Source organism: Chiloscyllium plagiosum, chromosome 5 (genome assembly GCF_004010195.1).
Source record: "Chiloscyllium plagiosum isolate BGI_BamShark_2017 chromosome 5, ASM401019v2, whole genome shotgun sequence".
NCBI lineage: Eukaryota > Metazoa > Chordata > Chondrichthyes > Orectolobiformes > Hemiscylliidae > Chiloscyllium > Chiloscyllium plagiosum.
The window spans coordinates 87,587,631-87,610,072 of record NC_057714.1 but is presented as its reverse complement, the minus strand read 5'-3'; the positions used below and the strand labels follow the sequence as shown (position 1 = coordinate 87,610,072).

General features: G+C 40.2%; 1 protein-coding gene across 7 annotated transcripts in view; it reads right to left on the bottom strand.

Moving 5' to 3' along the window:
• Window positions 1-22,442, bottom strand: part of svila (supervillin a) — a 352,019-nt gene that overhangs the window by 159,083 nt on the left and 170,494 nt on the right. For all 7 annotated transcript variants that reach the window (XM_043690576.1, XM_043690579.1, XM_043690578.1 and 4 more), the window contains 3 exons: window positions 9,684-9,741; window positions 9,327-9,478; window positions 4,287-4,965 (listed from right to left, as the gene is read on the bottom strand). In XM_043690576.1, the coding sequence (XP_043546511.1) occupies window positions 4,287-4,965; window positions 9,327-9,478; window positions 9,684-9,741 (889 nt within the window). The remainder of the gene's footprint in view (window positions 1-4,286; window positions 4,966-9,326; window positions 9,479-9,683; window positions 9,742-22,442) is intronic.

Below are 22,442 nucleotides of genomic sequence, written 5' to 3'. Positions count from 1 at the left end.
GGAATAATTTTATGCAGCAACCTTGATGCTTGCCAAATTATAAACTGGGGAGCAACTCTGGTTGATCAATTGCATGCATCAGGTCCTTTTTCATAGGATGGTCACATTACAACTCAGGGGAAAGTATGCTGAATGGAGCAATGCCTAGACCACCACCAACAAAATAACCACAGCAAAGCTAGGCAGAGACACAGACGATATGTGGGAGGGAGGAACAAGAATGTTTCCTTTTAAAGAGGAGGCTTTATTACGCCTTCGAGAAATTAGAACAATGATCCCTCAATTCCATAAAATTTCTCCAGGGGTCAAAATCAAATAAAAATTCCAGAATTGCTGGCACCCATGGGAGAAGCTTAATAGAAGCTAAATAAAAGTTTTGGTTAGAAAATGATTTAATAAAAATATTAGAAAGAACAAGATACAGCAGATGCTGGAAATCTGAAGGTAAATTTAAAACATTCTTGAAACACTCAGCAGATCATGCAGTATATTTGGAGAGAAGGTAATAACATTTGGATGAAATGGCAAAGTCCAAACCATTAACTTGACTACTTTCTTTCCATGAGGGTATCTGATTTGAGGAGTATTTCTACAATGCTCTGTACATCTGGTCTCCTTATCTGAGGAATGATGTTCTGGCTATGGAGGGAATGCAATGAAGGTTTGTCAGACTGATTGTGGGATAGCAGGACTGACGCATGAAGACAGTCTGGATTGGTTATATTCTCTGGAGTTCAGAATGAAGGGTGAAACTCAAACTTTTAGAAATAATAAAATTTTAACAGAACTAGACAGGGTAAACAGAGGAAGGATGGTCACAATGATGATGGAGCACTGAACTAGGAGTCATTACTTAATGATTTGGGTTGCCCATTTAGGACTGAGACTGGGACAAATCCCTTCACTCAGTGATAAACCTGTGAAATTCTTGGCTACAGAAAGTGTTTAAGACCAAAACGTTGACAATTTTCCTAAAGGACTTAGTTATTGTTTTTAGGGCTAAAGGGATCAAAGAGTTCAGTGAAAAAGCAGGAACAGAATACTGAATTGGATGATCAATCATCATCATATTGATCAGCAGAGAAAGATCGAAGGGCCAATTTGCCTACCACAGCTCCTCCCTTCTATGTTCATCCTGAATACACCATTGATCAGCATCTATCATCTGAACTGGCAACCATACCATTGTAATATGTCACAATGGGTTATTATGCTGACAAATAAATTCTGAAAATCATACAGAAAAAAAAGATTATGGAAATAAACTTGCACGAGGTAGATGACTAAGAAGGATTGACATTCATCCAAAATCTGTGGAAGACTTAAGATTGGATACATAATGGAAATTGTGGTCGAACAAAGGATCAGGCATAATTTACTACACTCATCTCATGAGCATAATTAATGCTAGATGTCATTAGAGTATTTTGCAATTGTAAGTGAATGGGGAATTTTTTTTGTTAAGAATCACATTCCATTTTACTTTAGATTAGTATGCAGATTCTGATGATTATACAAATTCCATTCTATTCAAGACATTTTTGGCAATGTTTAGGTTTTACAAATCATTCCCATCTGAAGGGCAGGCATATTTACCTGCAATAGATGTAGCAGGACATTTAAATAACAAACACTGAGACATGATATAACTCAATATAAACATTACTGGAATAAGAATAAACAAATTACTCATTAGTAGTGGCAGATGTAACATTCTGCTTTTAATTATTCCCATTGAATTCCTTTAGAGTGAGTTCTCATGAGTTTTCAGCTCTTCTGGAAACCTGCATGAGTAAAGTAGCTTTAATAAACCACCTTCCCTATGCTTTGTCTGCTTACGGAGCAAATATATCTCTGTGGCAGGAGTTCAACAAAGTCAGCGGTGGAAGAAGATATCTACATTTCATCAGCTTTCAGAACTCATTATAAAAATGAAGAAAATGTTGAGATAAGTTTGTAGAACATGGAATGTTATGTCATATGAAGGAGCACCAGCAGAGAACAGAGCATCTATTGAGAAATTCTGGAAAAACGAAGACAGATGAAAATCACTCTGGAGGGAACACTGCAATTTTGAACATTTCTAACTTTTGCTCGCAAAATCAGAGCCCATTTATGATGGATCATATGGTCTCAGTTGGTGCTGTTTTATGATCTCTACCCATATTGGCCCAGTGGATCCAGTTTGTGAGATATCAGAGTACAGAAAGTACCAGAGGGAGTTAAAAGACTAAAGAAAACTAAAGGCTGGCACATTTCTTTGATGCCACTTAAGTTTAAAATTCAAATCTAAGTCTTCATGCAAATTACATTTTAGTTGCATCTAAATCCAACAAAATTCGGGTAAATTATTATTAAAGATGCTTTGAGTTAAAGTTAATGAAGTTTCAAATGTTCCCATAAATTTGTGTATCACAACTTATCAAAACAATCTAAACTTTCACAAGAATCCCTGAACAGGATCTGCATCTTATGGATCAGGAAAAAAAACTGTTCTACATTCAATGGCTTTGTTCTGAAGCATTGCCAACAACTACATGTTACTGTAAAACTAAATGGGGATTGATTTAAAACAAGTGTTGTTTTGAATGTGGCAAAATATTGAGAAACCCACAAATGTAGTTGGAATACACATTAAACTGCGATATGCAATGCAGCTTTCTCCACTGTGGTTTTAAACCTTTAAGGGGTTGTGTCATTCATCGTCGCAAACAAACACCACAACAAGTTTAGTCCGTTCTTAGAAATAAAGCATCTGTTAAAATTTGTCTGATTGACTGCCAAGTTCATCCACACTTCAAAGCAATTGTGAAGCATGTGAAGTGTTTTTGGATGTTCGATATAGCTGTTTTACAAATGCAAATTCTTCTTTATTTTAGCATATGCTATTTACAAGCTGCAACGTTTGAGGATTATGTCAGGAGGAGGCAACCAAACATGCTGAAGATGCTGAATTTATAAAAACATTTGAAACATTGGAGCAAGCTAAAGACATAGGATGATTACCACAAAAAGGACATAATGATTGTAAGCTTGGTGAAGACTAGGAGGATGAGTTGCCGGTGAAAGTCAAAATGGAAAGAGAGAAGAAAGCACTAGTTAAGAGATAATGCAAACCATTTGGAATTTGAACTTAGCAATAATAATGGTAAGGGAATGAAATACACAGAAAGAAAGAAACAAAAAGTTAGAAGAGTGAGAAATAGAGGGACCTGTATTGAAATAATTATTAAGCATTACATCTGGAACAGCAGGCAATATAAATACCTTCCTCAATGTGATTAAATATTTAATTTAATTCAATATTTAATGCAAATATGTACTTTTACCTTAAAGAAAACAAAGAGAAAAACTTAGAGCTTTGATAATATATACGAACATGAGGATATTGGACAATTTATACATTAACTTGCTTATAATGTAATTAAGTCAGAGGACAATTAACTGAGTTAAGTTAGATAATGAACACATATGGAAAAGTTCCTACGGTCATTCTCCATTCTCACCAAGTTGTTGGCAGGTTCAAATCCCAGACATGTGCACACATGGACAATTGCCAGAATCAGACTTTCTCTTATTCTATTAACAATGGGCAGACTTGAATCAAAACAGCATTGCACCAGCAACACGATCAAGGAACACAAAAAACAAAAAAGTTTGAAATGCATGAACCAACTACGTTGAATGGAGTTTTAACAAAAGGACAGGCAACTTCAAAAAATCCTTAGTGTTGATGAATGACATTAAATTTGATCCTGTTCTTCAGAGCAGAATTGATAAACAAAAATATAATGCTTTCAAAAACATATCTCCTGTTTTAAAATGGGCGATTTTAGTGATCAAGAATAAATTAACACAATATTGAGCAACTCTTAAATTAGGCAAGAAACCCAGAACATATATTTGAAAATAATGGAATGCAACCATTTATTAAAATTTTACCGAAATGTAGAAATTGAAAACTTCGTGACTCTGCATTGTTGTTGGGAAAGTAATGCAATCATTTGATATTTAGAAGTAGTATTCTAGAACACTTGAAATACATTACTGGAAATTTACTTTTCAGTTTGAGAACTGTGGAATTAACTAGATCAATTAATAACTAAACATGTCAGAAAGAAATCACCTATCAGGAAGTCAGCAAAATATCAAAGCTTCATAGTTAAAGTTAAGAAATATGCACAAAGCAATGGTTAAGATAAATTTGACAGGCTGTTGTCAAGCTAATTCAAAGATCTGCAAACAAGATAATCTGAGAGAAGTAAGTTTTGTTAATGCATTCTTACCCTTCTTTATTCTGCAAATTTTGAGACTGCTCACTAAATGAATTAAACGACTCTGAGAACAGCTTTGGTGATGTAAGTGAAACCCTCTGTGAAGGCGGTGGGGAGCCTGGCACATCACTCACAGTGGAATCCTTGAGGTTTGCAGAAGTTTCACAAACACTTGTATGGTCCAGAATTCTTCCTTTGGCACTTGTTTCAAGCACATTTTTGTGATTTTCTTTGTTCAATAAAATTTCTCTTTCTGTGAAATCATTTCCTTCCGGTGAGAAACATTCTTTATGTGAACCAGGTGACAGAGTCTGTGGTTCACTCAATGTTGTATCCCTGGAACCGTGCAATTTAATCGATTCACTGCTGTGATCTTTTTCTGTTTGTGATGGCACTTTTTCAGTTAGATCAACCTCTTTTCTTCCTCTGGAGTACTTGGCTGCAACACGCCCATCCAGTTCAGAGTCCAAGGCAATCCCATATTTCTCAGCCAGCTGTCTCCTCCGTTCGGCCTTGTATTTTGCTATTCTCTCTGCTTTTGCATCTAAAGCATCGGTATCCATACCAACGCCATAAGGAGATTCAGTATCCATCTGCTTAACCTCTCCTCGGCACCTTGGTCTCGACTGCCTTTCTGAAGGAGAATCTTCAACCAGGTGATGCTCCAAGCCCTCATTATTTGATCTCCTAACTGGAAGAAAAAAATATATTTATTTATTAAAGTTTCCCTTATCTACTTTGACTTCCAAAAGCCATGAGCCATTTCAGCCAGTGAAGAGCAACTTAGTTTGGGTTTCTACCAACTGTAGTCTACAAATGGCCTCCTGCAGCCGCTTCACAAGTCACCGGCATTATGCGGAGCCATTGCCTGATGTGGACTGGAAGCTAAGAGCTAGCGTGGTCTGCTGTACTGAACCCTTTTCCATAATGCTGGACATTTTACTTCTGCATTGTCTAAAATCTTGTAACAAACGAAGCTGTGCCTTGGCACTTTTGTATCCAGGTCATGCTGTAATTGGCGACTTATAAACTTTTCACTATACACATTGAGTATATGTGACAATAAAAGCTATTCTAAATAAGTTTCAGGAAAAATCTCCCACCAATTCCTCCATTGTGGAGATATATTTGAACTTCATTCCTTACTGTCCCAAAGTTAATCACTTTACATGGAACGGTGACACATGCCAAAACACTATTACTCCCATTATCAACTCGCAAAAGTCCAACACATTAATTCTACAAAAAGGGTGGCAGCACGAAACAGAGTAAACATCAGTGTATATATACGGTTACTTTGATCAAATCCTCAAAATGGAAATATTTAAGTTATATTTGTCCCATCAAATTTATGGTAGCACCAACAATTTACATTGTGCTATGAACATTTAAACACTTCCCTGTGTTCTTTTAATGTTGTTTCTTATCAAATTATTTACCAATTATAACATCTTAAGCATATTTTATCTTGCTTTAATGAAATTGCAAATTGAAATGGACAGGTACAATGTTGTAGGCATCACAGAGACATGGCTGCAAGGGGATCAGAGCTGTGATCTAAACATCCAAGGATACGTGTCCTATCGAGAGGACAGAGGGGGCCAGGGGTACTTGTTGATAAGAAATGAAATTTTATTGATAGCAAGAAGTGATAGAAACTGTGTGGATAGAGTTGAGGAATAGCAACAGATAAAAAAACCTTATTGGAGTTAATGTAGAGGCCTCCGAGCAGTGGTCAGGATGTGCAGCAGAAAATAAATCAGGAGATAGAAAAGGCATGTAAGAAAATAGCTATTGCAATAATCACAGGGGATTTCAATATGCAGGTGGACTGAGAAAATCAGTTTGGCAGTGTCTCCCAAGAAAATAAATTTGTGGATGGTTTATGTGATGGCTTATTTTGGTGCAGCTTGTAGTAGAGCCCACTAGGGAACAGGCAATTGTTAATTTGATGAGGTCTAACAAAGCAGACTTGATTAGGGAGCTGAAGGAGAAGGCACCCCTAGGGGGCAGTGACCATAATATGATAGAATCCATCCTGCAGTTTGAGAGAGAGAAGCTGGAATCAGATGTAACAGTATTACAATGAAGTAAAGGTGACTATAAAGACATGAAGGAGGAGCTGAACAGAGTTGACTGGAAGGGGAGTCTAGCAGGGAAGATGATGGAGTGGTAATGGAGTTTCTGGGGTAATTTAGGAAGTGCTGCAGAAATTCATCCCAAGGAAGAAGACACATACTAAGGGGAGGATGTGGCAACTATGTCTGATAAGGGAAGTCAGAGACAACAGCAGAAGCAAAAGAAAAAGCACTCATTGTGGTGAAGATTAGTGGGAAGCCAGAGGTTTGGGAAGTCTTAAAAATAAACAGCAGAGAACAATGAACAAAAAGCATTAAGTGGGGGGGGGGTGGGCTGCTGCGGGAAGAGGATAAAATATGTAAGCTAGCTACTAAAATTAAATATTGCAAGAGATTTTTTAGACACCCAAAAGGTAAGAGAGAAGCAAGAGTGAACATTGGGCCACTGGAAAAATAGGCTGAAGCAGTCGTAATGGGGAACAAACAAATAGCAGAGGAGCTGAACGGGTGCTTCGCATCAGTTTTCACAGTAGAAGATACCAGTAGCATACCAGAACTTTAAGGGATTCAGGAGGCAGAAGTGAGTGCAGCGACCATCACTAAGGAAAGGTGCTAGGACCAGATGGATGACACTCCAGGGTTAGCAAGGAGAGAGCAGAGGTGATTATGGAGGTATTGGTGGTGATCTTTCAAGTGCTACTGGAGTCAAGTTGGGTCCACTGCACTGGAAAATGGCTAATGTAACACATCTGTTTAAGAAGGAAGGGAGGCAGAGACAGGAAACTATAGGCCAGTTAGTCTGACCTTGTTTGTTGGCAAGATTTTTCATTGAATCCTTTTCATAGAATCCCATTCTCTCATCGAGCCCACACCAATTCTCTGAAAAGCATCTCCACCCATCCCCAATCTCCCTACCTTATCCCTGTAACCCTATGTTTCCCATGGCCAATCCATATAACTTAGGACTGTGGGAGGAAAACTGAGCACCTAGAGCAAACCCACATCGACACAGGAGGAATGGGCAAACTCCACTCAGACAAACTCCACACTGCCTGAGGGTAGAATCAAACCCGGGTCCCTGGTGCTGTGAAGCAGCAGTGCTAACCACTGAACCTCTGTGCAGCCCCTTCAAGACCATTACTTAGGATGTGATAGCAGAGTATTTGGAAGTACATGGTAAAATAGGGCTGAGTCAGCACGGCTTCATCAATGGGAGGTCATGCCTGACAAATCGGTTATAATTCTTTGAGGGGGTAATGAGTCACTTTGACAAAGGAGAGCCAGTGGACATGATGTATTTGGATTTCCAGAAGACCTCTGACAAGATGCTACACAGAAGGTTGCTAAATAGGTCAGAGCTTATGGAGTTAGAGACAAGGTACTGGCATGGATGAAGGATTGGCTGATTGTCAAAAGGTGAGATAAACGGGTCTTTCAGGATGGCAGATGGTGAGTCACGGAGTTCCGCAGAGGTCTGTGTTGGGACCACAACTATTCACATTATGCATGAACAATCTGGACGAAGGGACTGAGGGCAGTGTTGTTAGGTTTTCAGATGACACAAAGATAATTTGAGGGACAGATAATGTTGAATGGATAGGGAGGCTGGAGAAGGACTTGGACAGGCTAGGAGAGCACGCAAAGAAGTGCAGATGGAATACAATGTGAAGTTATGCAATTTGGTTGGAAGGATACAGGTGTAAACTATTTTCTAAATGGGGCAAGGTTTCAGAAGTCTGAAGCATAAAGGCACCTAGGTGTCCGAGTTGAGGATTCTCTTAAGGTTAACATGCAGGTTCAGTTGGGAGCTAGGAAGGCAAATGCAACATTAGTTTTCATTTTGAGATGCCTAGAATACAAGAACAGGCATGAACAGATAGAAAGCTGTATAAAGCTCTGGTCAGACTGAGTTTAGAATATTGTGACCACTTTTGTGTCCCATACCTAAAGAAGGGAATGCTGACATTGGAGGGGATCCAGAGCAGGTTCACCAGAATGATCCAAGGAATGCAGAGTTTGTCATATGAGGACTGGAGGAAGACTCCGGGTCTGTACTCTATGAAGTTTATAAGGATGAGGGGAATTTTGTTGAAACTTACATAATACCAAGAGGCCTGGACAGAGTGGACGTGGAGAAGATGTTTTCACTAGCAGGAGAGACTAGGATCCAAGGGCATAGCCTCAGACTCATGAGAACTGTGATGAGGTGCAATTTCTTTAGCCAGAGGGTGAAGGACTGTGAAGGCCAAGTCATTGAGTGTATTTAAGACAGAAATAGATAGGTTCTTGATAAGTAAGGGGATCAGAGGTTATCAGGAGAAGGCATGAGAATGGGGTAGAGAAACATATCAGCCATGATCAAATGGCAGAGCAGAATGGATGAGCTAAGTTGTCTGATTCTGCTCCTACATATTCTAGTCTTTACTAAAAAGAATCAAAGATGGCTTTAGTCACGACTTTAGTTTATACAACTGATCAATGATCGTTAACATGATTGTAAATTTGGTGGCACAAGCAGATGGTCCATACACCAGTTCTATTATGAATTAAGGGTCAGTCACAACTTACTTCAGAAGCTAAAAATCACAACACCAGGTTATAGTCCAACGGGTTTAATTGGAAGCACATTAGCTTTGGAAAGCTAGTGTGCTTCCAATTAAACCTGTTGGACTAGAACCTGGTGTTGTGTGATTTTTAACTTTGTACACCCCAGTCCAACACCGGCATCTCCAAATCATGACTTCTGAAGCACATAAGTATCTTGGAGGACAGAACGGGAGTCAATTTCTTTATTCACATACAAGAAGCTATTTTTGTCATTTCTCATACAAAACTGTTAGAAGATTTGTTTAAAAAGTAGTGAATCTGATTTTAAAAATTCATCTTTACTGTGTTTGTTGGGAAATTTTAGAGTTTCTATAGAAAGAGGAAATGCCTTTCACTAAACAATCCATCGTACTCGAACCTCTCTCACCTAGGGGTGGACTGCAGGTATCAGAAGCTCGTGTGTATCTCGGAGTGTCTTCCTCCAGCAGGCGGTGAGTAACTAGCTCGCGACAATTCTGCAACAACACTGGCTGTGTATCACCTCCAATTCCTTCCAAACGTCTTGCAATCCTCTCTTTCCTGCGCAGAATAGTTTTGAGAGTTGAAAATGTTGTAAAATCCATAGCCTATGAAAACTATTTCAGCAAGTAATCCACAAAATGTGCAGAAAGCTCAAATTGCTCAATAGTTCCAATAGTGCATTTATTTACAAAAAGTGTAAACAAGTTATTAGCATTTTAGTTATTCCACCCAAAACTAAACATCGTCTAAATTCCCTTAATACCTGTTCATTTCCGCAGTAGATTTTTGGCCAGCTTCAAAAAGTTTTCGAAGTTCTGAAACTAAGAAACAGTGATTCTTAAAAGCATGTCAAAATGCAAGTGCTTCCCACAAGAGACTTTCTTGAACATTTTGATCAATTTACATAATGCTATTTAGCATATAATGCCATTCAGTAATCACAACTGTGCACAGACAAAATTCCAGACAAGTACCATTAGTTTAACAGCAAACGCATAATTCAGAATCATTTTGATCCTCTTAATTTACTTGCAAGGTTGTTCCAATAAAACAAGCATTATCGGTTATCCATCCTACAGCACGCAGACAGGTCCTTTGACTCAAACTCGTCCTTGCCAACCAAAATGTCCATCAACATTAACCCCATTTCCCTGCACTTCGCCCATATCTTTCTAAACCTTTCCTATCCTTGTATTAAACTGAGTTTTTTTTAAAATGCTATGTCTATGAGCAATACAAAATTCAATTACTTAGAACAATTTCTCTTTTAACATTTTGAAAACAATTCTTATTACAAACCAAATCCTTTCCTCACTGGAAATCTCTGATAATTCTTGTTACTAACTCACCTTATATCTTGGCTTCATATATTCCCTAGCTTGGTTTGATGGTAATATGACAGGGACCTTTAAAATGAAACCTACAGTGTCACGGGAAATTATACTTCAAATCAGCTCCACAGTGACTCCTGTCTGAGATCAGTTCAAACTAAATCACCTCTCAAATCTCTACCCTTGGACTGGGGAGTGGTGACTCTCAGTTTGGACCCTATGACTCTTCTCTCTTTAATGGGAGAGGATCCTCTAAGAACTTGGTGACTACTTATTTTTACATAAATGGTTTGTTTCCACAGACTGATCATAGTATTCAACCCCTAGTCAATGATTATTAAGAAAATGATCACATAATTAATTTTCTGAATCCCTGTCCTTCTTTTTAATAGTCTTTAGCTGGAACTTTTCTCTATAATTTAGGAGGTTAAAGGGTAATCTGATCAAAGGCTTCAAGATATTAACAGGAAAAGACAGTGTAGATGAAGATTAACTATATCCACTGGCGATTCTAGATCTAAAAGGCATAGACTGAAAATTAGGGCCAGACTATTGGTTAGGCCACTGTTGGAATATTGTGTGCAATTCTGGTCTCCTTCCTATCAGAAAGATGTTGTGAAATTTGAAAGGGTTCAGAAAAGATTTACAAGTATGTTGCCAGGGTTGGAGGATTTGAGCTATAGGGAGAGGTTGAACAGGTTGGGGCCGTTTTCCCTGGAGTATTGGAGGTTGAGAGGTGACCTTATAGATGTTTATAAAATCATGAGGGGCAAGGATAGGATAAATAGACAAAGTCTTTTTCCCTGGGATGGGGGAGTCCAGAACTAGAGGGCATAGGTTTAGGGTGAGAGGGGAAAGATATAAAAGAGACCCAAGGGGCAACTTTTTGCACACGAGGATAGTACGTGTATGAAATGAGCTACCAGGGGAAGTGGTGGAGGCTGGTACAATTGCAACATTTAAAAGGCATCTGGATGGGTATACGAATAGGAAGGGTTTGGAGAGATATGGGCCGGGTGCTGGTAGGTGACACTAGATTAGGTTGGGATATCTGGTCGGCATGGATGAGTTGGACCAAAGGGTCTGTTTCCATGCTGTACATCTCTATGACTCTAAAAATTTGCAAGTTTCACAAAGTCATTAATTTCCAGTGCCAGGCCGGTTTACTCTGCTTCTTCTCTCAAGGACAAATCAGCTGTTGAACTAAGAACTTGAACAGCAAACGTCAATTGAGTTAAGAAGTTTAATCAATTGCACAAAACTTTGAATTAGGAAGTTAAATATTTTCAGCAAAGAGCTGATCATAAAACTGTTACAAGCTTCCACTGTGGAAGTAGTCTGCTCTTCCATCGTGTTGGACATTATATACATTAGCTTGGCTGCTGAACTTTAATATCCCGGTTGCTGCACTCACTTGTTTCAATTGACCAAAAACAGAGCAAAACTGTTGCCGATTCAAAAGAATGATGATTTGCATTTCTGTTTTGCTCATGTGATTTATTGTTTTTAGTTAATTCATTCATGGGATGTGGACATTACCAGCATTTATTGCTCATCCCTAGTTACTCTTAAGATGGTGGCGAACTGCCTTCTTGAACCATTGCTGTCTGTGTGTTGAAGTAGATCCACAATACCATTAAGGAGGAAGTCCAAAATCACAACGAGGAGAAGGTGTGGACTGCAGATGCTGGAGATCAGAGTTGAAAATTGTGGTGTTGGAAAAGCACAGCCAGTCAAGCAACATCCAAGGAGCAGGAAAGGGAGCGTTTCGAGCATGAGCTCTTTATTAGGAATGAGCTCATTCCTGAAGAAGAGCTCATACGTGAAATGTCGATTCTCCTGCTCCTGCTCCTCAGGACTATAACCTGGTGTTGTGTGATTTTTGACTTTGTCCACCCCAGTCCAACACCAACACCTCAGATGGAATTTTCAGGATTATGACCCAAAGACACTGAAGAAACAGCAAAATATTTCAAGGTGAGACACTGGAGAGGGGAATTTGCAGGTGGTGGCATTCCTGTGTATCTACTGTGTTTATCCTTCTTGATGAAAGTAGTTGTTGGTTTGGATGGTGCTGGCTAAAGTAAATTTGTTGTTAAGTGTTGACTGAAGGATAAATATTGGGTAGGGAATTGATAGAACTTCTAAGTCTTCTTTGAAGACTGGTATGCAGTTTTTCACATCCTCTTCAGAGGGGAGGAATTTTAATATCCTGAATGAAAGATGGATAGAAACAAAGGAGCAAGTGTAGACCATTCAGCAATTGGAGCCACTTGGTCATCTATCTGAACACCATTTACTCGTTATGTCATTAGTATCGAGAAACCTGTCAATCTCTAGTCTTGAATGCAGGCAGTGATCGAGTCTCCACAGCCCTCTGGGTGGAGAACATTAAAAATTCGCTGAGGAAGAGCTCATGCTCAAAATGTAGACTCTCCTGCTCCTCGGATGCTGCTTGACTGGCTGTGCCCTTCCAGCACCTTTGAGTAATGATATTTGTTTCTGCATCTAGCCCTTCAAGAATTTTTTAAGTTTCAATGAGGTTACTCCTCACTTTCTTCTAAATACCAGAGAGTACAGGTCCAGTCTCCTCAAACTCTCCTCCTAACAGAGGCCCACCATATCAGGAACTAGCCTCATGACCACTGGAAGATACATTCTTCTTATATATGGGGACCAAAACCAAACACAATACTCTAGATATTCTTCCACTTATCACTTCATCTCACAATGCAACACTCCCCAATTCAGGACTGAAGTGCCAGCCTAGATTTAGGTGTTCAAACCTTTGGAGTACAGCTCAAACCCAAAACCTTCAAGTTCCTACAGTACATCACACCAGTTTGCATCAGCTCAAGGCTAAATTTCTCAAACTCTCCTAGCTGACCACCTCACCTCCAACCTCGGAGTTTTCTTACCCACTCGAGGACTCTCATTTCTCCCACCATGGCCCTTACCAAGTGTCTACATGGTTTCATATTATGCTACCTCAGTTGATTCCCAAAGCCCCAGCTTTTTATTTTCACTCCTCTGATCATTAAATTTATTTATCAAATTTTCTTTGATAGCACTGGTACAGGCCAGTCTTCAGTCACTGCCCCCAAAGCCTTTGAAAATCCTTCTTATTGCCTGTTATTTCCCAGAGCTTGCTTGGGATTTCAGTTTCCAGTTGCTCTCAGACCTACAGCTTAATCCCACTTAAATCTTTTTTTCTTTCATTCACTCAGTGTCTAGTACCTACACTCAGGACTTATGTCTAATGTACTCAGGTATTTTTTTTTTAAGAGAAATTAATTGAAATTAAGCTACTTGACCATTCAATAGACTATAGATAAATAACCAAGTTTCCTTTATACTCCCATATTATTCACCCAATTATAACAAAGGACAAGTCAGAGAGATATCTGAACCAGTATGCAACCCACACTTAAGGAAAAAAATACCAGATCCCAACAGTTAGTTCTTTTCACCATACAAGTATAGTATAAATACAAAAACATTCCTTAAAAAAGCACACAATGTCCAACATTTTTGAAAAACAGATTTTGTTGATGGAAAATGCTGAACAGCCTTGGAAGCGAATAAAAAACAGATTAACAATGTTATTCACTCTCCATTTTCTTTATCAAATTATAGTTTACCAGACTTGGCATTTGACACCTCCATTGTCCAAACTGCATTTTGACTAGTACTTACTGTTTGTGCTATTCTTGGTCAGATGTGTACTGCAAAATAATCATCCTACATAAAATCCCTCGGGTGAGAATGTCTAATTGTGTGTGAAAGCAGTTCAGAGGGACAAATCCAATTGCAATTATTGTAATATAATGTTAAAAAAACTTGTTTGCATAGTCAAAATGTTTTTTAAAAACAATTTTTTTTTATCAGTTTACTTAGGTTTAATGTATTCAAAATTGAAATTCAATGTCAGTTCCATTTTTAAAATAAGTGTTTTGGAAGTTTCAAGGAATCTAGTACTCTAGTTAACCCAGTTTCTCAAGACAAAGCTGCTTTAATTCAAAATGTGATTTGGCACTTATTTCACCATAGCTCCCGGTCACGCAATGGCATTGTGTAATGAATTAGTTCATATTTTAAGCAATAGTAAATGTTTCCAAAATCCAGAATAATTTACTTATTGCACAGGAGTAAAGAGGAAATATCAACCTGTTGCACAATTTTACTATAACATCTTTAAAAGAAATACAATAGCTTAGATTCCTTTCTATCTATCTGCAATGAGAAAATCACTTGCAATTATATTTCTTCCTGCTTTCGCATGGTTATCTCTGGTGTCGCCCAAGGGTCAGGCCATGGAAATCTCCATTCCTCAAAAGAAATGGCACCAGTTTTCATATGTACGCTGACAACATCAGTTCCATCTCATCCCAATCTCTCTTGATTCTGGCTAACACATCAGAATATGTAGCTGACATCCAGTAATGGACAAACAAAGATTTTGCCTTATTAAATACTGGGAAGATCAAAGTGATTGTTGTCAGTCCTTGCCTCTAACTCCCTTCACCAGCTACCAACTTCATTCCTGCCTCTGGCAAAGTCTGATATTAAGTGGAACTAAGAGATCACATTTGATCCAGTGATGAGTTTCTGGTCTCTTATTTGTCAAAACTAAGACTGCTTATTGTCTCTGCAACATCACTTAACTTTATCCTTGTCTCAGCTGATCTGATACAGAACTCCTCAATCACTGCTTTGTTACCTCAAAACATCATGATTCCAACACACTCCTGACTGATTTACCACATTCAACACTTTGTAACCTTGAGCTAGTCCAAAGCTCTGCTGCCAGTGTCCTAATTTACAGCAAGTCCTATTCCTCAATCATCCTTATACTTGGTATGCTGACTCCCAGCCAAATTATAGTTTGACAGCCTTGAAATTAAAATTCCCCTTCAGGCTTTTACAAATTGTCGTGTCCCTTCCCATCTCTGTAATATCTCCCAACCTCACAAACCTCTTAAATATTTACACTCTGCTTTTTGTGTCTTTGGCATTCCCTATTATGACTGTGCCTTGGATGATGATCATGCCTTCAATTACCAATGCCCCTAACCCTGGAATTATCACCCTATATCTCTCTGCCTCGCACACCTAGTTTTAAGATGCTTTTTAAAACCCAAGGCTTCAATTTGATCTAACTTTTCTGCGTGGTATGGTGCCAGACTTTACTTAACATTCTTGTTGACACTTTCATGGGATGAGGGCTTTGCTGGAAAGGGCAGAGTCTGTTGCCCATCACCAACTGCTTTGAATTCAGTGGGTTGCTGGGCCATGCCAGAAAGCAGTTAAGAGTCAGCCACATACAGTCATAGAGTCCTACAGCACGGAGACAGCTCCTTTGGCCCAAACTGGTCCATGCCGACTAAAATATCCATCCATGCGAAACCACATTTCCCTGCACTTGGCCCATATCCTTCTAATCCTTTCCTGTCCATGTATTCATCCAAATGCCTTTTAAATGTTGCTAATGTACTCACCTCAACCACTTTTGCTGGCAGTTCATTCCATATGCATATCACCCTCTGTGTAAAAAAACGTTGCCCCTCAGGTTCTTTTTTATTCTTTCCCCTCTAACCTTAAACTGATGCTCTCTAGTCTGCAATTCCCCAACCCTGGGAAAAAGACTGAGTACATTCACCCTATCCATGCCTCTCATGATCTTACACACCTCAGTCTCCTCTGCTCTGAAAAAAAACGTCCTAGCTTGTCCAACCTCTCCTTGTAACTCAGACCATTGAGTTCAGGCAACATCCTTGTAAATTTCTTCTGCACTCTTTCCAGCTTAATAACATCCTTCCTACAACAAGGTGACCAAAACTGAACAATACTCCAGGCGGCCTCACCAACATCCTGGATAACTTCAACATAACTTCCCAACTTCTATACTCAATGCCCTGACTGATGAAGCCTTCCTGACCTGTCTACTGTGACTATATTTTCAGAGAACTATGAACCTGAATTGCCAGGTCCCTCTGTTCCTCTACACTCAAGGCCCTACCATTCCCCATGAAACTCATACCTTAATTTGACTTTCCAAAATGCACTTATCTATACTAAACTCCATTTGTCATTTCTTAGCCTACTTTCCCAGTTGATCAAGATCCTGCTACAATTTCTGACAACCTTTCTTACTGTCCAAAATATCACCTATTTTAGTGACAGCAACACTCTTTATAATCATGGCTTGTACGTTCTCATCCAAATCATTGATATCGATAAAAGATAGTAATGGACCCAGCACTGACCCATGAGGCAATCCACTAGTCACAGGCCTCCAGTCCAACACGCATCCTTCCACTATTACCCTCTGTTTCCTACCATCAAGCCAATTTTGTGTCCAATTTGCCAGCTTGTCCTGGATTCTATCGATCTAATTTTCCAGAGCAGCCTTATCAAACACCTTACTGAAATCCATATAGACTACGTCTACCGCCCTGCCCTCATCAACCTTCCTGGTCACCTTATCAAAGAACTCTAAGAAATTTGTGAGGCATGATCTCCCACACACAAAGACACACCGACTACTCCTAATCAAACCCTGTCTTTCAAAATGCATGTATATCTTATCCCTCAGAATCTTTTCAAGTAACTTACTACCCTGGATGTTAAGCTTACTGATCTATAGTTCAGGCTTTTCTTTGCAGCCCTTCTTGAATAATGGCACAACATTCACTACCCTCCAGTCTTCCGAGACCTCACCTGTGGCTAAATGATGCAAAAATATCATCTGGAGTCCCTGCAATTTCTTCTCTATCCTTTTGTAGTGTTCTTGGATACATCTGGTCAGGACTAGGAGATTTATCCACCTTCATACATTCTAATACATCCAACACTACCTTTATTGTCATATGGACTGTCCCCAAGATATCACCACTAAGTTCCCCATGGTAAACACAGAAGAGAAATATTCATTGAGAACCTCACCCATTTTGTGTGCTTCTACACATACATGGCCACTTTGCTCCTTGAGAGGGCCATATTCTCTCTCTAGTTATTCTTTTCCTTCAATATACTCAAAGTACCTCTTTGAATTCACCCTAATCTTCTCAGCCGAGGCTATCTCATGCCCCCTTTTCGCCCTCCTGATTTCCTTCTTCAGTAAACTCCTGGATACCTTCAGGGATTCCCTTGATCCCAGCTGCCTGTACCTGAGCAATGCCTCCTCCTTTTTTCTGGTCAAGACCTCAATATCTCTTTTCATCCAGGGATCCTTATTCCTGCCAACCTTGCCCTTCACCCTCACAGGAACATGTACACCTTGAACTCTAGCTATCTCACTTTTAAAGATTTCCCGCTTGCCGAAGACCCCTTTGCCTGCAAACAAACTGCTCCAATCAACCTCTGCAAGCTCCTGTCTAATTCCATCAACATTCTCCTTGCCCCAGTTTAGAACTTGAACCTGTCGATCAGTTTTGTTCCTCTCCATAATTATTTTAAAATTAATAGAACCATAGTCACTGGTCCCAAAATGCTCACCCACTGTCCACTACTATGACAACCCCGGTGCTTCTGCAACTCTCCCCAGTCTTCCCTGCATATTTGTTCCTAATTCCCGATAATTTTTGGGGGCCAATAGTATAATCGTTATAGCATCAGCATCCCCTTCTTATTTCTTAGCTCCACCCACAAAGTCTCACTGGATCATCCTTCAGTTATTTCATCTCTGATTACTGCTGTGATACTCAGCTTAATCAAAAATGCAACACCCTCTCCCCTCCTTCCACCACTTCTGTCCTGTCGAAAGCACCTGTACCCTGACACATTACACTGCCCTTCCTGTCCCTCCCTTAGCCCTGTTTCTGTAAATTACTACATTATCCAAATGCCACGTACCTATCCACGCCCTGAGTTCACTGGCCTTACCGGTCAGCCCTCTGGCACTGAAATTATGAAATTTAATCCAACAGGCTCCCTGTTGCATTCCAGCCTGACCAGTCTCTTCAACTTACTATTTCTGATTACGATATCTCCTTCAAACCTTGCACTTGCCTCCCTGCTTTTGAGGATCCCCATGGTCCCCCTCCAGTTCAGGTGCAATGTGTCCCCTCTTGAACAGGTCACCTCTACCCCAGAAAAGATCTCAATGATCTCAAAATCAGACTCCCTGCCCCTGCACCAATTCTTTAGCCACGCATTTATCTTCGATATCCCCCTTTTCTTACCCTTGCTAGCATATGGCACTGGAAGTAATCCGGAGATTATCACCAACAAAGTCCTGGTTTTTAAACTTCTTTCCTAGCTCTCTATAATCACTCTGCAGGACCTCATCCCTATTTCTACCTGTCATTTGTGCAGCACAATGACTTCTGGCTGCTCCCTCTCCTCCTCAAAAATGTTCTGTAGCCACTCTTGAGACATCCTGGACCCTGGCACCAGGGAGGCAACACACCATCCAGGATTCCCACTTGCAGCCACAGAATCTCCTAACTGTCCCCCTAACTATTGAGTCTTCTATCACTAAGGTCCTATTTACGTTTACCTTTTCCCACTGTGCCCCAGAACCAGTCGTAGTGCCAACAACCTGGCTACTGCTGCTTTCTTCTGAATGGTCATTTCCCAACAGTATCCAAAACAGTATACTTGTTTTTGAGGGGAATGACTACAGGGGATTCTTGCACTCTCTGCCTACCTCCTTTGCCTCAAACATTGCTCTGAACATTACTCCCTTTACTCTGAGCATTGTTCAGAGTCTGAAGTCACATGTAGACCAGACTAGAAATGAATAACAGATTTGCTTCCCTAAGGGACATGAGTTAACCAGATGAGTTTTTTACAACAATCAATGATAGTTTTACGACTTCATTACCAAGACCAGCTTCCAACTGCAGATTTATTAAATAAATTTAAATTCCACCAGCTGTGGGGTGGAATTTGAGCCCATGATTTACAGATGGGCCTTAGATCACTTGTCCATAACTACAAAATTCCCACAGACTGCCTTGGGATGTTTCATGATTTACAAAACACAAAAGATGTTAAGAATTAGGAGCAGGGGAGTGGCCATACTTGTTCAGACGAATCTCTCATTTAAATTACTAGATCAAATTAAAGATGAATATGGGCGGCTTGTAATCTTTAAAGTTTTAATACATGGTGAAGGGTATGGCATTCTAAATGTTTACTGTCCCCTGGCACACCCCCTCAGATTCCTGATTGATGCACTTTCTAAACTGATTGCCCTTGGAACGCAACACACTATCATAGGGGGAGATTTTAATCAGCTCATGGACCCCACAGTGGATAGAATGCCCAAAGGTCTCCCAAACATCTCTCTCCAATCTAAGCAACTGATTGACTTATGTGTGGAATTGGGTCTGGTGTATGGTTGAAGATGTCTCCACCTTTTTCTATAATCCACACAAGTGTCATACTAGGATTGACCTTTTTGTAGCTCCTTTGGTTTCTTTCGATTCAGTGATGTCCTGCAAAACTGGAAACACAGCTATTTCCAATCATGCAGCAGTGTATTTGGAAGTTGAGATTAAGGGCAACAGAACAGGTTCTTGGCATTGGTGAGTAACTCCTTTTATTCTCAAGGACACTAAGTTTACTGAGTACTTCACGAGTGAGTTTAAAGCGCTCTTGATTATCAATTCGGGTATGGCTAGTAACCAGTCTATACTCTGGGCGACTGCTAAGGCCTATGCTGGGGGGAAATGAGCTGTTATTTGGCCAGTTGGAAGTGACAGAAGGGACTGCAGCAGTATCTGCTCGAGGCATGGTTGAAGGCAGCTGAGACAGCATATTTTGATAGGCCATCAGTGACTAAATTGCAGCGAGTTACAGCTCTCTATTGTTAAGGAGGACCAGACGGGTTTTATAAAGGGCTGCAGGTCCTCCAATAATATTAGATGATTACTGAATATGGTTCAAGTGTGTCAGCAACGATTGGTTCAGGGTTTGGTGATCTCTTTCGACATAGAGAAGGCATTCGACCGGGTGGAGTGGCCATATCTTTTTTATACTCTGGAACGGTTTGGCCAAGGTGAGGTCTTTATCAAATGGGTGGAGGTCCTGTATAGTGACCTCTGGCTGCCGTTCTCACCATTGGTGTAAGATCCAGTAATTTCAGTGTCTGTAGGGGCAGTCAGCAAGATTGTCCCTTCTCACCACTACTGTTTACATTGGTGATTGAGCCACTAACAGAGGCTATCTGGAGGGACCCCAACATCACCGCCCCAGAAGTGGGATCAAGGGCGCATAAGATCATGTTACATGCAGATGATGTCCTCCTCTTCTTATCAAACCTGGCAGTTTTTGTATGCTATTCAATACAATGTGTTAATTTATTTGTCTTTTTTGCAGGATAGAAGATCAATTTTGCAAATTTGGAGGCTATGCCCGTGGGGTGTCTTAAGAGAATATCTGATCTTGAAGGTGAATTAGGATTCCCCTTTAAATGGTCGCTGGGGGGGGTGTCCTGTGCTGACGTATTTTTGTCACCTTTGAACAGTTATCCAAGGCTAATTTTGCTCACTTGCTTGACAAGATCTTCAAACATGGGAGGCCCTCCCAACATCCTAGTTCGGTCGAATAGCCCTGATCAAAATGATTATTTTTCCTCGTTTGCTATATCCCATTTGAATGCTTCCTCTGACGTATCCCAGGCAAACATTGCAGAGACTCTGTTTGGCTTAGTTCTTTTATTTGGCGTCAGCCGGTCATTAAGCTTGCCAAATTGCAGTTAGCCAAGGGTTGGGGGGAGTAGACTTTCCAGATATTAAGAGATACCAACTAAGCTCCCTTCTGTCTTTCGTGAATGTCTGGGCTTATGAGGTCCAGAGGTCAATACAGTTGGATATTGTGGCCTCCCAGGCAAAGTGCCCCTTTACTTGTCTGTTGTTAATGCATAAGATGAGGATAGTTACTGTCAGGATCCAATATTATTAATACGGTCAAAGCAATGTGTCAGAGCGTGTGCAGTTTATCTAAAATTTCCTTTCTTTACCCTGTAGTTGTTGCGCTGGGATTCCAGCCAAGGGATGATGGACCCTGGATTAAAACTGTGGGCAACTAGGGGAGTCTCCTGTTTGCGAGACCCGTTTGAGGGGGAGACTATGATGTCCTTTGACCAAATGAGCCACAAGTATGGATTGCCCAGCTGAGACCTTTTTCATTACTTTAGGGTTAGGGACTTTATCCAAAAAAAGACTATACTTTTGACCAACCCCAATGGGTTTGACACAGAGGGGAGAGTGCTTCATGCCACAAGCACTTTCTCGGTTAATACTCGCTATCACCTATTGGGGTGTGGTGCCTCGAACGATATTGAGCAACTATGAGAGGTCTGGGAGCAAGAGTTGAGAGTGGAGATTCCCTCCAAGACATGGGAGAATATTTGGGAGAATGCAAGAAAGATCTCAATCTGAAACAGAATGCACAGCATGCAGTTGAAGGTTCTTCACTGGGTTCTTTGGCCCCAGATCGTCTTACAAAATTTAAAAGGGAGCATGTCCACTCTGCCCAACTGCAAAATAAGCATAGGTACCCTCACTCATTGTTTGTGGTCATGCCACAAACTTTGTAGGTATTGGAGTGTTGTGGCAGGAGTATTAGAGAGGATCCTGGGGACTGAAGTTAAGGTAGACCCAATCTCTCTTCCCTTGGGCTTGCCAAATTTATCTTCCTTAGATGCACATGGGAAAAAGCTATTTAACGTTCTCACTTACTGCGTAAGGAAGAACACGCTGATGAGCTGGGTGTGAGAGAACCCTCCGGGCCTGTGGGGGTGGTATAAGTTAATCATGGAACACATCCCTTTGGATTTCTCGCAAACATAATGAATGTTTTATAATATGTGGTGGCCATTTTCAAATTACCTGAAAGCAGATTTGTCTGCCATTTTAATTAGAGCCTTTGTTTAGCCATGATGATTAGGTTTAGTGAGCCTTGTACCCTGAGAAAAAGAACCCTGAATAAATACAGGTGTAATAATTAATGCTCCCGAAGGTTAGGAGCTTTAGTGAGGCTGCGCTGCGTGGTGTTATTTATTTATTTATTGAACATAGTGAGTGTAGTTTTGATTTATTTTGTAGAGTAGGGTAGTAGTTAGTAATTGGTGTAATAATTTTAGATTGTTATATTTTTGTAATTTTATAATTTTGTAAAGAATAAAGAAAAGAAAGAAAAGCGGCACGGTGGCACAGTGGTTAGCACTGCTGCCTCACAGC